Source organism: Rhinoraja longicauda, chromosome 38 (assembly GCF_053455715.1).
Source record: "Rhinoraja longicauda isolate Sanriku21f chromosome 38, sRhiLon1.1, whole genome shotgun sequence".
Lineage (NCBI taxonomy): Eukaryota > Metazoa > Chordata > Chondrichthyes > Rajiformes > Arhynchobatidae > Rhinoraja > Rhinoraja longicauda.
The window spans coordinates 14081555-14097387 of record NC_135990.1 but is presented as its reverse complement, the minus strand read 5'-3'; the positions used below and the strand labels follow the sequence as shown (position 1 = coordinate 14097387).

Genomic DNA, 15833 nt, shown 5'->3' with positions numbered 1-15833 from the left:
TATTCAACAGTGGAACAAAACTTCATTACTTTTCTATCAACTGCATTTCGCTCATTGTTCACTATCTCTAGGTGCCAGACTATCTGGGGTGCCTGTACCCCTTTAAACCATAAGTGGAGCAGAAGACCTTATTCTATCCAATACATATACTATCTTTACCACTAACTATTTTCTACATTGGAATAACTGCTAAGAAATATTTTCATTGTTTTCCTCCCTACTCATTCATAATCTTGTCAAATTATATTAATATTGAAATTGAATAGCTACAACATGTAGAATTATAAAATGTGTAGTTTGCTATTTTTTGTCTTGACAAAGCCTTTTACCATGTTGACACAAGGAACTTCAGATGCGGGTTTACAAAGGAAAAGACAAAGTGCTAGAGTAACTCAGCGGTTCTGATTTACTGAGTTACTCCACCACTTTGTGTTTTTTGAAGCTTTTAACAATATATTTATATATTGGAGCACTAATATTTGTGTAAATATTGCTCAGATATTTAAAGAGTAGGAATAAACGGGTCCTTTTTGGAATGGCAGGCAGTGACTAGTGGGGTACCGCAAGGCTCAGTGCTGGGACCCCAGTTATTTACAGTGTATAGTAATGATTTGGACGAGGGAATTGAATGCAACATCTCTAAGTTTGTGGATAACACGAAGCTGGGTGGCAGTGTTAGCTGCGAGGAGGATGCTAGGAGGCTGCAGAGTGACTTGGATAGATTAGGCGAGTGGGCAAATGCATGGCAGATGCAATATAATGTGGATAAATGTGAGGTTATCCACTTTGGCGGCAAGAACAGGAAAGCAGAGTATTACCTGAATGGTGACTGATTAGGAGAAGGGGAGATGCAATGTGACCTGGGTGTCATGGTGCACCAGTCATTGAAAGCAAGCGTACAGGTGCAGCAGGCAGTGAAGAAAGCGAATGGTATGTTGGCATTCATAGCAAGAGGATTTGAGTTTAGGAGCAGGGAGGTTCTACTGCAGTTGTACAGGGCATTGGTGAGACCGCACCTGGAGTATTGCGTGCAGTTTTGGTCTCCTAATCTGAGGAAAGACGTTCTTGCCTTAGAGGGAGTACAGAGAAGGTTCACCAGATTGATCCCTGGGATGGCGGGACTTTCATATGAAGAAAGACTGGATAGACTAGGCTTGTACTCGCTGGAATTTAGAAGACTGAGGGGGGATCTTATAGAAACATATAAAATTCTTAAGGGGTTGGAGAGGCTAGATGCGGGAAGATTGTTCCCGATGTTGGGGGAGTCCAGAACCAGGGATCACAGCTGAAGGATAAGGGGGAAGTCTTTTAGGACCGAGATGAGAAAACATTTCTTCACACAGAGAGTGGTGAGTCTGTGGAATTCTCTGCCACGGAAGGTAGTTGAGGCCAGTTCATTGGCTATATTTAAGAGGGAGTTAGATGTGGCCCTTGTGGCTAAAGGGATCAGGGGGTATGGAGAGAAGGCAGGTACAGGTTACTGAGCTGGATGATCAGCTATGATCATATTGAATGGCGGTGCAGGCTCGAAGGGCCGAATGGCCTACTCCTGCACCTATTTTCTATGTTTCTATGTTTCTATGTTAGATGGTTGTTAATGCATTTTGATAATAGATTTTTGTTTATTGCTATTAGGGCATTTGCCAAATTTAATAATTATGTACTGTCAAGAATGATTTTATATTATTGAACTTTAAGGTAAATAATTTAGATTAGATATCAGGAAAGATTTTTCTGAAGTTTTGAAAAAATGGCTTTCTTAATTATTATGCAGTTTTCTAACGTAACTATTTATTTTAGATTACAGGACTGGACCCTGTTTCACATCAGTAAACAACCAAATGTGCCAAGGGCAACTCAGTGGCATTGTCTGCACTAAAACCCTTTGCTGCGCAACAGTTGGACGAGCCTGGGGGCATCCCTGTGAGATATGTCCTGCCCAGCCACAACCATGCCGCCGAGGCTTTATTCCCAATATCCGAACTGGAGCTTGTCAAGGTAAGGGGTGCATTTTTCACATGCAGAGCTGTTGAAATATAACTGGCACTAAATTTAATCAAATTAAACTCTATTTTCCATTAAGGTTTCCAGAATAATTGGTGGGAGATGACTGACAGGTTACTGACTGTATGATTTACTACACTTCAAAAGTATTTGCTTGATGGGAAGTGACAAGTAAATGTGTTTCCTGGATGCCAGAGTGTGGCCAGCATTTAATGAGCCAGACTTTGTCTGCCCTTAATCATTCATTACTTGTCAGCCCTGAATCATTCAAGTTTTCGATACTGAACTAATCTTCCATGATTTGACCGGATAAAATATAGCTTTAAATTATTATTTTATATAATGTTTAAAAGAAGAATACTGGATTCAAGATATAAGCAATTAAAGCAGGACAAGGCCATAGCGGCACGGTATGTGCCGTTTACCTGGGGAAGTGATGGCACCAGGATGCACCCTGTGGGAAGACGACAAGCCAGTGGATGGAGTATGATGATCTGGGCAATGTTCTGCTGGGAAACCCTGGGTCTGGCCATTCATGTGGACGTAAATTTGACAGGTGTCACTTACCTAAACATTGTTGCAGACGAGATACACCTATTCATGGCAATGGTATTCCCTGATGGCTACTTTCAGCAGGATAATGTGCCCTGCCACACTGCACACATTGTTTGGGAATGGTTTGAGGAACACGAGGTTCACGGTGTTGCCCTGGCCTCCAAATTCTCCAGATTTCAATCCGATTGAGTATCTGTGTGAGATGTGCTGGATTGACAAGTCCGATCCGTGGCGGCTCCACCTCGCAACTTACAGGACTTGAAGGATCTGGTTTTGGTGCCAGATACCACAGGGTACCTTCAGTGGTCTTGGCGGGTCAGCGCTGTTTTGGCAGCACACGGTGGACCAACAGCATATTAGGCAGGTGATCATAATGTTTTGGCTCATCATTGCAAGTTAATCTTTGTCTCATCTGTCCACAAGACCTTTTTCCAGAACTCTGGTTGCTCTGTACATGAAGTCTTCTGTACATGAAGTCTTCTGCGGACAGTGGTCATTGACAAATCCACACCTGACTCCTGAAGAGTGTTTCTGATCTGTCGGACAGGTTTTTGGGGATTTTTCTTTATTATAGAGAGAATTCTTCTGTCATCAGCTGTGGAGGTCTTCCTTGGCCTACCAGTCCCTTTGCGATTAGTAACCTCACCAGTGCTCTCTTTCTTCTTAATGATGTTCCAAATAGTTGATTTTGGTCAGCCTAAGGTTTGGCTGATGTCTCTAACAGTTTTATTTTTGTTTCTCAGTCTCATAATGGCTTATTTGACTTTCATTGGCACAACTTTGGCCCTCCTGTTGATAAACAGCAATAAGACTTTCCAAAGGTGATGGAAAGACTGGAGGAAAGACTAGGTGCTGAGAGCTCTCTTATACCTGCATTAAAGAGGCAATTAAACACACCTGAGCAATTACAAACACCTGTGAAGCCATGTGTCCCCAACATTATGGTGCCCTGAAACGGGGGGACTATGTATAAACACTGCGGTAATTTCTACATGGTGAAATCAAAATGTATAAAAATGGCCTTTAATAAAATCTGACAATGTGCACTTTAACCACATTATTTTTTTCTATTACAAATCTCAAATTGTGGACTACAGAGGCAAATAAATAAATGATGGGTCTTTGTCCCAAACATTATGGAGGGCACTGTAGTTGTGTTGCCACTTTCAAGGAGATCCCTCTGTACATTAACTCTGTTGAGGCTCATGCCAATTGTATATTTTCTCCTTACATTTGACCTCCCAAAGTGCAACACCTCACATTTGCTCTGATTAAACTCCATCTACCATTTCTGTGCCCATTTCTGTAGCTGCTCTATATCCTTTGTATACTTTGACAGCCTTCCTCACAGTCAGCGAACCTGGCAGTCTGCAAACTTACTAACCAACCTTTCCAATCAACTTTAGTCAGCTCCTTCCTCGTGCCTTTGTAGTTACTGTAATACCGTCACATCTGATTTCATGTGTAAGAAAGAACTGCAGATGCTGGTTTAAATCGAAGGTAGACACAAAATGCTGGAGTAACTCAGTGGGTCAGGCAGCATCTCTGGAGAGAAGGAATGGGTGACGTTTCGGGTCAAGACCCTTCTTTAGACTGATGTCAGGGGAGGGAGCGGGACAAAGATAGGGTGTAGTAGGAGTCAGGAAGACTAGTGGGAGAACTGGGAAGGGGGAGGGGATAGAGAGGGAAAGAGGAACTATCTGAAGTTAGAGAAGTCATTAGACAATAGACAATAGATGAAGGAGTAGGCCATTCGGCCCTTCGAGCCAGCATCGCCATTCAATGTGATCATGGCTGATCATCCACAATCAGTACCCCGTTCTTGCCCTCTCCCCATATCCCCTGACTCCACTATCATTAAGAGCTCTATCTAACTCTCTCTTGAAAGCATCCAGAGAATTGGCCTCCACTGCCTTCTGAGGCAGAGAATTCCACAGATGTACAACTCTCTGAGTGAGAAAATTTTTCCTCATCTCCGTTCTAAATGGCCTACCCCTTATTCTTAAACTGTGGCCCCTGGTTCAGGACTCCCCCAACATTGGGAACATGTTTCCTGCCTTTAGCGTGCCAATCCCTTAATAATCTTATATTTTTCAATAAGATTCCGTCTCATCCTTCTAAATTCCAGTGTGTACAAGCCCAGTCGCTCCAGTCTTTCAACATACGACAGTCCCGCCGTTCCAGAATTAACCTAGTGAACCAACGCTGCACTCCCTCAATAGCAAGAATGTCCTTCCTCAAATTTGGAGACAAAACTGCACACAGTACTCCAGGTGTGGTCTCACTAGGGCCCTGTACAACTGCAGAAGGACCTCTTTGCTGCCATACTCAACTCTTCTTGTCATGAAGGCCAACATGCCATTAGCTTTCTTCACTCCCAGCTGTACCTGCATGCTTACTTTCAGTGACTGATGAACAAGGACACCCAGATCTCTTTGTACTTCCCCTTTTCCTAACTTGACCCCATTCAGATAATAATCTGCCTTCCTGTTTTTAGCACCAAAGTGGATAACCTCACATTTATGCACATTAAACTGCATCTGCCATGCATCTGCCCGCTCACACAACCTGTCCAAGTCACCCTGCATCCTTATAGCATCCTCCTCACAGTTCACACTGCCACCCAGCTTTGCGTCATATGCAAATTTGCTAATGTTACTTTTAATCCCTTCATCTAGGTCATTAATGTATATTGTAAATAACTGTGGTCCCAGTTGTACCCCACTAGCCACTGCCTGCCATTCTGAAAGGGGCACGTTAATCCCATCTCTTTGTTTCCTGTCTGCCAACCAATGTTCTATCCATGTCAGTACCCTACCCCCAATACCATGTGCTCTAATTTTGCCCACTAATCTCCTATGTGGGACCTTATCAAAGGCTTTCTGAAAGTCCAGGTACACTACATCCACTGGCTCTCCCTTGTCCATTTTCCTAGTCACATCCTCAAAACATTCCAGAAGATTAGTCAATGTTCATGCCGCTGGAGTGTAAACTGCCCAAGCAAAATTTTGTTACCTTTTTTAAACCTTCGATTTAAACCAGTTTTTTTTCCTAACCAACCAGTCTACATTTACTTCTAAGCCATTTATTCATATATATATATATATCAAACAGCAATGGTCCCACTGCAGATCCATGTTGAACTCCAGCCTGAATATTGTCCTTCCACCACAATCCTCTGTCTTCCTCACAAGATACATCACACGCCCTTCATCTCTTTAATGACCTCCGCTTTCCGAGCCCCCACTCCATCATATTTACTATGCACGTTCAGTCACTCTACACCTCCATCCCCCATCAGGAAGGCCTTGAAACCCTCCGTTTCTTCCTCGGCCACAGAACCATCCAATTTCCCTCTACTAACACTACTCCATCTAGCGGAGCTGGTCCTCACCCTCAACAACTTCTCCTTTGACTCCTCCCATTTCCTCCAAGTTCAAGGCGTAGCTATGGGCACCCGCATGGGGCCCAGCTACGCTTGTCTCTTTGGGGGGTACATGGAACAATTCCTGTTTCAAGCGTACACTGGCCCCATCCCCAAACTCTTCCATCCATTACATTGATGACTGCATCGGTGCTACCTCCTGCACCCATGCAGAACTCATGGACTTCATCAATTTCACCAACAATTTTCATCCTGCACTCAAATTTATTTGGACCATTCCCGACACCTCCCTCCATTTTCTTGATCTCACAGTCTCCATCACAGGAAATAGACTATTGACTGATGTCTTTTACAAACCTACTGACTCCCACAACTATCACGACTACACCTCTCCCCACCCTGTTTCCTGCAAAGACTATCCCCTACTCCCAATTCATCCGCCTACACCACATCTGTGCCCAAGGTGAGGTATTCCATACGAGGACATCCGAGATGTCCTCATTCTTTTGGGAACGGGGGTTCCCCTCTCCCTTCATAGATGAGGCCCTCACTCGTGTCTCCTCGGTACCCCCTCGCTCCGCCCTTGATCCCCTCCCCCTAGTCGCAACAGCGACAGTCCCCCTGGTCCTTACCTTCAACCCTATCAGCCGTCGCATACAACACATAATCCTCTGACAGGATCCTACTTCCAACCACATTTTCCCATCTCCACCCCTTTCTGCCTTCCGCAGAGACCATTCCCTCCGCAACTCCTTGGTTAACCCATCCCTTCCTACCTGAACCACCCCCTCCCAAGGTACCTTCCCCTGCAACTGCAGAAGATGCAACACCTGTCACTATACCTCCTCCCTCGACCCTGTCCAGGGACCCTGACAGTCCTTTCAGGTTAGGCAGAGGTTCACTTGCACCTCCAACCTCATCTACTGTATCCGTTATTCATGATGTGGACTCTTATACATCGGCGAGACCAAGCGCAGACTGGGAGATCGTTTCGCGGAACACCTTCGCTCAGTCCGCCTGAACCTACCTGATCTCCCGGTTGCTAAACACTTTAATCTCCTTCCCATTCCTACACAGACCTTTCCGTCCTAGGTTTCCTCCATTGTCAGAGTGAGGTTAAATGCAAATTGGAGGAACAGCATCTCATATTTCGCTTGGGCAGCTTGTAGCCCAGTGGTATAAATATTGATTTCTCCCATGGCATTTCCTCTCTCTCTATCCCTCCCCCACACAAGTCGCACTTGCTTCTCATTTTCACCCTACAAACAGCCTGTTTCCTTTATCAACATTACTTTTTTGCATATCTTTCATTCATTGTTTTTTATCTCTCCACATCATCGTCTATACCTCTCGTTTCCCTTATCCCTAACCAGTCTGAAGAGGGTTCTCGACCCGAAACATCACCCATTCCTTCTCTCCAGAGATGTTGCCTGTCCCGCTGAGTTACTTAGACCGTGGTCCGAACATCAAAAATGTGTCTAGATTTGAACTTTCGTGACTCATCTCTGGTATCTACTTGAAATTTGGAACAGATTTAGATTAAAATATCATTGAGAAGGAATCCATAACTCGTCAGTGCAAAAAGTTGCACACTAATTAATTAAGCTAATTAGAAAAAGAGAAGATGCAAAAGTTGACATTACAGATGTAACGTTCTGTCTCGGTGGACACTAGGCAGTCCAAAGGGGTTTAGCAGGGGCAGTCTAATGTGGAAATAATTCCTTCTGTACTGAGTTGATTTACCCTGTCCCTTTCGTTTCTGCTTGCCAGAGTGGTGACATTGTATTCGTGCAAATAAATAAAATATATATATTTTTTTATCCCAATGCCTTGCAGGAATTCATGTCACCACTCTGGCAACGGCCATGATAGCTGACCATCTCGAACTGCTGTCTTATTCTGCGCGGCTGAGTGATGCGGAGCTCATGACTGCAGTGGTTGGGGAGGGCAATGGATTCGCTAGAAAGGAGAAGCAAGCAGAGTGGGAGTGGGGAGGGGAAAGTGGTACTTTCTCATTTTATAAACATGTATTACAACTTCTATTGCGAAAGGAAGCTCCGTGCGAAGTGATGTTACCGTAACTACAAGGCAGAGACATAACAAGAGAGAAACACAATGACTAATACCTCCTCAGACCAAAATGAGTCACTTCAACAAATTTGGACAAACCAAGCAGCTTTTCCAGACCGATAGAATAGAAGCTTGTGTAGAAAGGAACTGCAGATGCTGGTTTAAACTGCAGTAACAGGGTACTGATTGTGGATGATCAGCCATGATCACAGTGAATGGCGGTGCTGGCTCGAAGGGCCGAATGGCCTACTCCTGCACCTATTGTCTATTAAGATGGACACAAATAGCTGGAGTAACTCAGCGGGACAGGCAGCATATCTGGGGAGAAGGAATGGGTGTCATTTCGGATCAAGACCCTTCTTCAGCCTAGAAGCTTACATGCGTGTTGCAGTAACAACGAATGCATGCAAGAGTACCTATTTTTACTGCTTAACTTGTTGCTGAGAGCTCGCTTTATCTTTTCCCACGTACCAATTAGGCAAGGAATTCAAGAAAACCATAACACTTGCAGAAATGATTTGAACGCTTGCGTTACCACAACAAAAGTGGGTGAAATTTAGTAAGAGTAATTCTGAGAGTATTGTGTTGACGTTTGCTATGGTGAATTGGAAGTCATGCATTTGTTCTAAGTATGCCTTGTTTCCAGTTGCATTTAATATCAAGATCGTATGATTTTTTTTGGAAAGCAATACATATTTGAATGTGAGAAATTGTTTTAAAATTATGTTTGTGTAAGATAAGCCAACTTCGAGCCAGTTTTAAAACCAGTTCAAAATAATTTTTAAAAATAATAATTTTGCACTTTCCAGTCCCTCAAAGTTCAGGGCTGTGAATAAACAGTCAGTACACAGGCACCATCTCTGGAGAGAAGGAATGGGTTGTGGCGGCTACAGGGTGACGTTTTGGGTCGAGACCCTTCTTCAGACCCGCTGAGTTGCTCCAGCATTATGTGTCTACCTTCGATGTAAACCAGCGTCTGCAATTCTTTCCTAAACAGTCAATAGTGCTGAGCTATGACTGACAGATCATTACTTTACTTCTTACAACCTACATCCACACCGGGTCACTCTATTAAGGTTGCAGTAGTTTTAATAAACAGTTGTGCCTAGCACCACTCGACTCACTCGACTCGTGTAACATACATTGCAACAATTCTCATTAAAATGAGTACGATCCGTTTTAAGACATGTTTGTGGTTTGCCTCACTCTTTAGTTTAAAAAAAACGTAAATCATACTCTTAGTATTTTGCTAATGTTGACAGATGTGGCAGACATGTGGTCCAGGAATCAAAAGAGGTCGCAGGATACAACCTGACTCCAGAGAGGGTTCAGGATATATATTATTTTCAGACTGCTAAAAAACTAAACTATAGGCACCAATATCACTTCTGTAAATTTAATTTGGAAAATTACAAAAAGCCAAGAAAGTGGAATTTAGACGATTCACATTCACGTTTTTTTCTGTGTCTTCGGTCAACGATTCCTTCAATGAACCCCAATGATTTACATTGGCGGCATTCCAAAATGCCAAATTAGTTTATCATATTTGGCGAAAATTGACTTTCCAGAAGTGTTTTCTTTATTATTCGAATTATGTACAATGATAAATGCAATTAAGACATAACTGGCATCTTATGGGTTTATTTGCTCCTAACCTGTGCTTTAACCCCTCGTTAAACTTATTTTCATTCATTGTGAAGCAATTGGGTGGTGAATGGTTCATAAGCGAATGGTTAATAAAGTGTAACTATTGCACTTAGCCAGACCATCGTTAGAAATCGCAACCGATACCGTAGTCTTCACAAGGAAGAGGGGGAGAGCACTATACTACCACACCTCATTTCATGTTATTACGAACTAAATGCAATGACCTTGGTTTCGACAATGGTTTTGATGACATGTATTGCACAGAGGACCAAAGAACCTTCCTCGGAATCTTCCGTCACACTGGCATCAGACGAATTACTCTCCGCCAGATCCCAGTGGGTTCCCTGTCTAGCTAGCCTGAAACAAAGCGCGTGATTGGTCAATTGGTATCCGACTCAATGTCAAACATGCTTTGATTGGGCAATTACTACTTGGAAAATTGACAAGATTTTGGAGGTTTTTTCCATATTTTAAAAATATGTGCAGGTTTTGTTCTTGACGAGTTTCAGATATAATTTCTATAATATTTTTACACAATATGTTATAAATACAGGTAAATATGAGATGTGGGTCACGACATGAAACGAAAAGGCACCTGGGCCCACGGTCTAACTCCAGATTTTTGTGTCTGTCTTTGGTTTAAACCAGCATCTGCAGTTATTTCTTACACACTCTCCAATAGTTTACCTACGTAAGCCACCCTATAATTCACCACCCTATAACTCCTTGGATTCTCTCTACTTCCCTTCTTAAATAAAGGAACATTAGCTGCTCTCCAGTTCCCCAGGGCTTCACCTGTGGTTAAAGAAGCCACAAATATCTTTGTCAAGGCTCCCACAATCTCCTCTCTTGCCTCTCTCAATAACCTGGGTTGAATCTAATCAGGGTCCCAGGGATTTATAATCTTCCGCTGTAGCACAACCTTCTTAATCTCAAACTGCCCTTGCATATATTAGATCATAAGTGATAGTAGAATTAGACCATTCGGCCCATCAGGTCCACTTCGCCATTCAATCATGGCTGATCTATCTCTCCCTCCTATACCCGTTCTCCAACCTCTCTAACTTGAACTATCTATCTCTGCCTTAGAAATATCCAGTGACAGCCCTCTGTGGCAAAGAATTCCACATACTCACCACCCTCTAACTAAAGAAACTGCTCATCTCCTTCCTAAAAGAACGTCTTTTAATTCTGAGGCTATGACCTCTGGTCCTAGACTCTCCTACTAGTGGAAACATCCTCTCCACATCCACTCTATCCAAGCCTTTCACTATTCTGTACGTTTCAATTGTGTACATTGCTTTCCGCTGACTGGAACAATGAGATATTGTACTGATCGCAGCGAGACCTCGTTTACAGACAGGCTGCCTCAGAGCTGCCCTTACTATCTGTCGATCTCACCCCGTGTGTTTACACCGCTTTCCCCGGAGTGCTATGAACCAGTAGCTAAAACGCTGCCCACTGAGCCGGTCTAGGGCGGTGCAAGCTGCATTTAACGTGGCAACCTCCAGCTTGCCCCAAAGTGCCGACCCACGTCTGTGTGTCATTTCACACAGATCTTCTCCTTAGTGGAAAAAGACAAATCCAATTATGGTAACTATAGAAGGGTTTCTCTGCCCTTAGCCACAGGGAAGATCATCACAAAGATTCTTCTCAACTGCTGGCTCCTCAGGGAATCCCTCAGGATTAAAGATAACTGCTTCCACTCCACATGTTCTGAGGTGTTTCATGAGGCCAATCAGGGACATTGTGGGACTCTCACTGGTGGTGGTTGATGGGGTGCATAAATGGATAGTTTAGAAGTTTTGTGCTCCTCCGTCTTTTTTTAATGGGCTTCTTCATGTTTCTGATGATTGGAGGTTCTCAGTGTCAACACAAATGCTGCTTCTCCACTTTGAATATGTGAGTTTGTGAGATATTGCACATACAAGAAGGTTATGAGGACATTCTTGAAAGAATTCCTGGTAATCTATTACTATGATAGATCTTAGGATAAAGTGCCAGTTTCAGGAGTTGTGTCGGGCGTACAAATAACATGATCTACTCATTGGAGCTTTCTGAGTACAATAAGACCTCAATGTGGGCTTTAAAAAGAGCAAAGACAATGGCATGCTTATCCAGTCAATGGATTTGATAGATATTTCATGGTGCTAATGGTATCTCAAGTACTTTGAGGTGTTGGCTATAAGGAATAAAATCTCAGCAACGTACAGGAGCCAAGGATCATTGATGCTGGGTTTGCCAGGTTTGAAGTCTTGGTCTTTGAACACTTTTTTCCTTTCATGGCCACAGATATTGAATGCAATGACGATGACAGTGAATTTGCTTTCCAAGGAATAAAGTCCTGGCCTGCCTAACCTCTCCCTATAGCTCTGGCCTTAAAGTCCTAGCAGCATCCTCATAAATCTTCTCTGTCTCTTTCCAACTTAACAAACATCCTTCCGAAAGCAGGGTGACCAAAACTGATCACAATACTCCAAATGCGGCCTCACCAATGTCTTTTTCAACTGTAACATAACATCTTAATTCTATACTCAATACCCTGACTAGTGAAGGCCAATGTACCAGAAGCCTTCTTGACCACCCTTTCTACTTGTGGCGTCACTTTCAAGGAACTACGTACCTGCATTCCTAGATCCCTCTGCTCTACAACATTCCACATGCCTTGCCATTCACAGTGAAGGTCCTGCCCTGGTTAGACTTCCCAAAATCCAACACCTCATACTTATCTGCATTAAACACCATTAACCATTCCTCTGCCCACCTGATCAAGGTCTTTGTGTAATTTTTGATAACCATCTTCTCTATCTACAATACCACCCACTTTACTGTCATCTACAAATTTACTAATCATGCCTTATACATTCTCATCCAAATTGTTGATAAAAACCCCAAACAGCAATGGGCCCAGCACCAATTCCAGAGGCATACCACTAGTCACAGGCCTACAGACCAAACAACAACCTTCCATCATCACTTTCTGCTTCCTTCCATGAAGCCAATACTCTAACCAGTCGGCTAGCTGTCTCTAGAACCCATGTGATCTAATCATCCAGAGCAGCCTATAATGCGAAACTTTATTAAATTCCTTGCAGACGTCAATGTAGACAACGTCTAGGGCTTTTCTCGTCGTTTTTGGTTACTTCTTTAAAAACTGAATTGGATTCGTAAGACATGATCTCCCATGTACAAAACCATATTGATTATCTCTAATCAACTGCCTATCCAAATGCCAATATATTTTATCACTTAGAATCCTCTCCAGTAACTTGCCTACCGCAGATGTTAGGCTTACTGGTCTATAGTTCCCAGTCTTTTCCTTGCAGCCTTTCTTATATTGAGCCACAACATTCACAACCTTCCAATCTTCCAGTATCTCAATCGTATCTAATGGTGATTCATGTATCTCAGCTAGGGTTTTCGCAATTACTTCTCTAGCTTCCCACAATGTCTTCAGATATATCCGATCAGACCCAGGAGATTTACCTACATTCATATGCTGTAGGATGTCCAGCATCTCCTGTCCTTAGGATATCTCCATTTCCGCTCTTCCTTTATCCATGGGCTATTCTTAGTCACGTGTGTGTGAAAAATTGTGGTCACATGGTCACACACATGAGAAGGTCATATTTGACCTCTGACCCTAAACAAACACTGTCAGCCTAACATAAAAATTTCACTTGATAAACCGACATATATAAGTCAATATATATTGCTTTCAGAATTAACAGAATTACAGAATTTACAGAATTTCAGCTGTAATGCTTTCAGAATTAGAAGAGATGTATTCCACAATTTTTCACATTTTTGGACACACACATGACTAAGAATGACCCCCATAACCATTTTAGTGCAAATAGGCCAGTGGTCGCTGGTCCCAAAGGCTTGCCCACGGACACTTCAGTCACTTACCCATCCCAAGTGTCCTCGTTTTCATATCTTTCTCCAAAGTAAAAACTGGAAAAATACTCCTTGAGGACCTTGCGCATCTCCTGTGGCTCCTCACAGAGATAACTGTTTTGATTTCTGAAGGCCCCTATTCTCTCTAGGTAACCTCTTTCCCTTAATGTGCTTATAAAACCTCCTAGGATTTTCTTTAACATTATGTGCCAGAATTATCTACTGCCGCCTTTTTGTCCTCCTGATTTCTTTCTCCTGATGGTTTGCTGTTCCCGAAACTCCTCCAGGGGGACACTTGATTCCAGCTGCCTATACCTGTTTCATACCTCCCTGACCAGAGCCTACATGTCTCGTTTTTCTTCAATTCTCTGCTTCCAATGGGTGAGGTAAATAATTGAAAAGACCTTTATTAGGTGCATTTATAATTTTAAAAAATCAAAATATTACAGATGCAGGAAATGTGAAATCTGTAATCCGAAATGCATGGCATGTGGCCGAGGGATAGGTTTTGAAAAAATGATTGTTCAGCAGTTTTTTAAAGTATCCTTTTCATTTTTCTTCCCTTCAGTTCATGCATTTTTCAAGGTTAAAATTGGGTCACTAATTAAAGTTAAAAACTAATTGGTTTGACACAGAAGCAACAATCTACAAAAGAAAATGATTGAGATTCAAAGATAGTTCAGTCAAATCCTTTGGTGAGATTAACTGTTGCTTGAAGTTATTTCCATTTGCGAGCTCCATTTGTTTCAATCACAGCAATGTGGGAAGAAATTAAAAGAGGACCAACTTTCACTTAGTGGTGAAATCCCTTTCTTTAAATTTCAAAACTTGAGATTATGTTGAAATATAATCAAGTTGACAATCTTTTTCAATCAGTTTTCCTTTTGGTGTTTGCCACAATCTGAAAAAACCCCATATGTTTCAATACTAGGAAGTACATTGTGTTAAGAGTGTGAACGATGGTATCTCGTGCTGCACACTTCCGCGAGGAGGGGAGGGGGTGTACAGGACCATAGAAAATTCAACAGCTTAGTTCGTAACTTAATTTTTTTATTATCGTTGAGCATTAAAGATAAATAAATTTGTTGGTAAGTAATACTGCAATAGCATGATTGGTGAACACTGCAGGACAATTCAATTTAATATTTTTCTTTGGTAGATGTGGATGAATGCCAAGCCATCCCAGGGAGCTGTCATGGGGGAAATTGCATAAATACCGTGGGATCCTTTGAATGCAAATGCCCAGCTGGACATAGATTTAGTGAAGATATGCAAAAATGTGAAGGTAAGTTGTGGATCAATACATATATTCTAAAATATATTGATTTTAATATTAAAAGCACTATTTTACATATTTAGAGCAAATACCATGAATTATTAAGTGTCTGCTTTGCAGAAAACAAACACAGATTGGATGACTGCTTGGCAGATCAGCCATCTTTAGACCATAGGGTACTTCCATTCACCTGTTACTTTAATTCTCTGCCCTATTTGCGTCCTGGCCTCTGTTTTCAGCTTTCTACATTGCTTCAACTTTACTGAACAAAAGCGTGAAGAAAAGTATCTCATCTTTTGTATGGGCACATTGCCGTTCCTGGGACAGTTCTGAAGTTAACAATTTCGGATAGCCATCATTTTTTCCCTCTCTTGCTGCAGATGGGGCTGTATCTTTCTGTTTCAGTAGGTTTCTGTTATTTTTTTTCCATCTTACCTTTGGTCTACACTCAGATATTCTTTGCTTTCTTATCACCCATTCCATTCTGGAGGTTGAATCATTCCTGTTTTGTTTTTATTTTCCAGTGGTGATGAAATATATAATGAACAAAGAAATACGTTTTCTTAAATTTTCTTTTAAACTTTTTTTGACATCTGAGCATTGCTGGGAAGGCCAACATTTATTTCTTATCCTTAATTGTTTATGAGAAGATGGTGATATGAGCAGACTTCTTTAATCACTGCAGTCCTTCTGGTGAAGGTACTCCAATGATGCAGTTAGAAAGGAATCACATTTTTAGGCACAGTGCTGATGAAGGAAGGGCAATATATTTTTGCGGGGATGGAGAATAACTTGGAGAGGGCCATGCAGGTCCCATGTTCACGAAGGCCTTGGTTTTCTTGGTGGTCAAGGCCGCTGATGTAGGAGGAGCTGTTGGATCAACTGAGGTGAGTTCATTCTGAAGATGCTACAGACTGCAACCTTCGTATGCTGGTGGTGTTAAGCTCTTGTTAAGGGTTGTTAGAGCTGCCCTGCCAGATAAATGGAGAATCATAA

The 15833-nt window shown here is 42.3% G+C and overlaps 1 protein-coding gene across 1 annotated transcript in view; it reads left to right on the top strand.

Annotated features, from left to right (window-relative positions):
- Positions 1–15833, top strand: part of LOC144610945 (fibrillin-1-like) — a 330240-nt gene that overhangs the window by 86363 nt on the left and 228044 nt on the right. Inside the window, exons 6-7 of the mRNA XM_078429975.1 lie at positions 1801–1998; positions 14721–14846. Coding sequence (XP_078286101.1) covers positions 1801–1998; positions 14721–14846 — 324 coding nt within the window. The remainder of the gene's footprint in view (positions 1–1800; positions 1999–14720; positions 14847–15833) is intronic.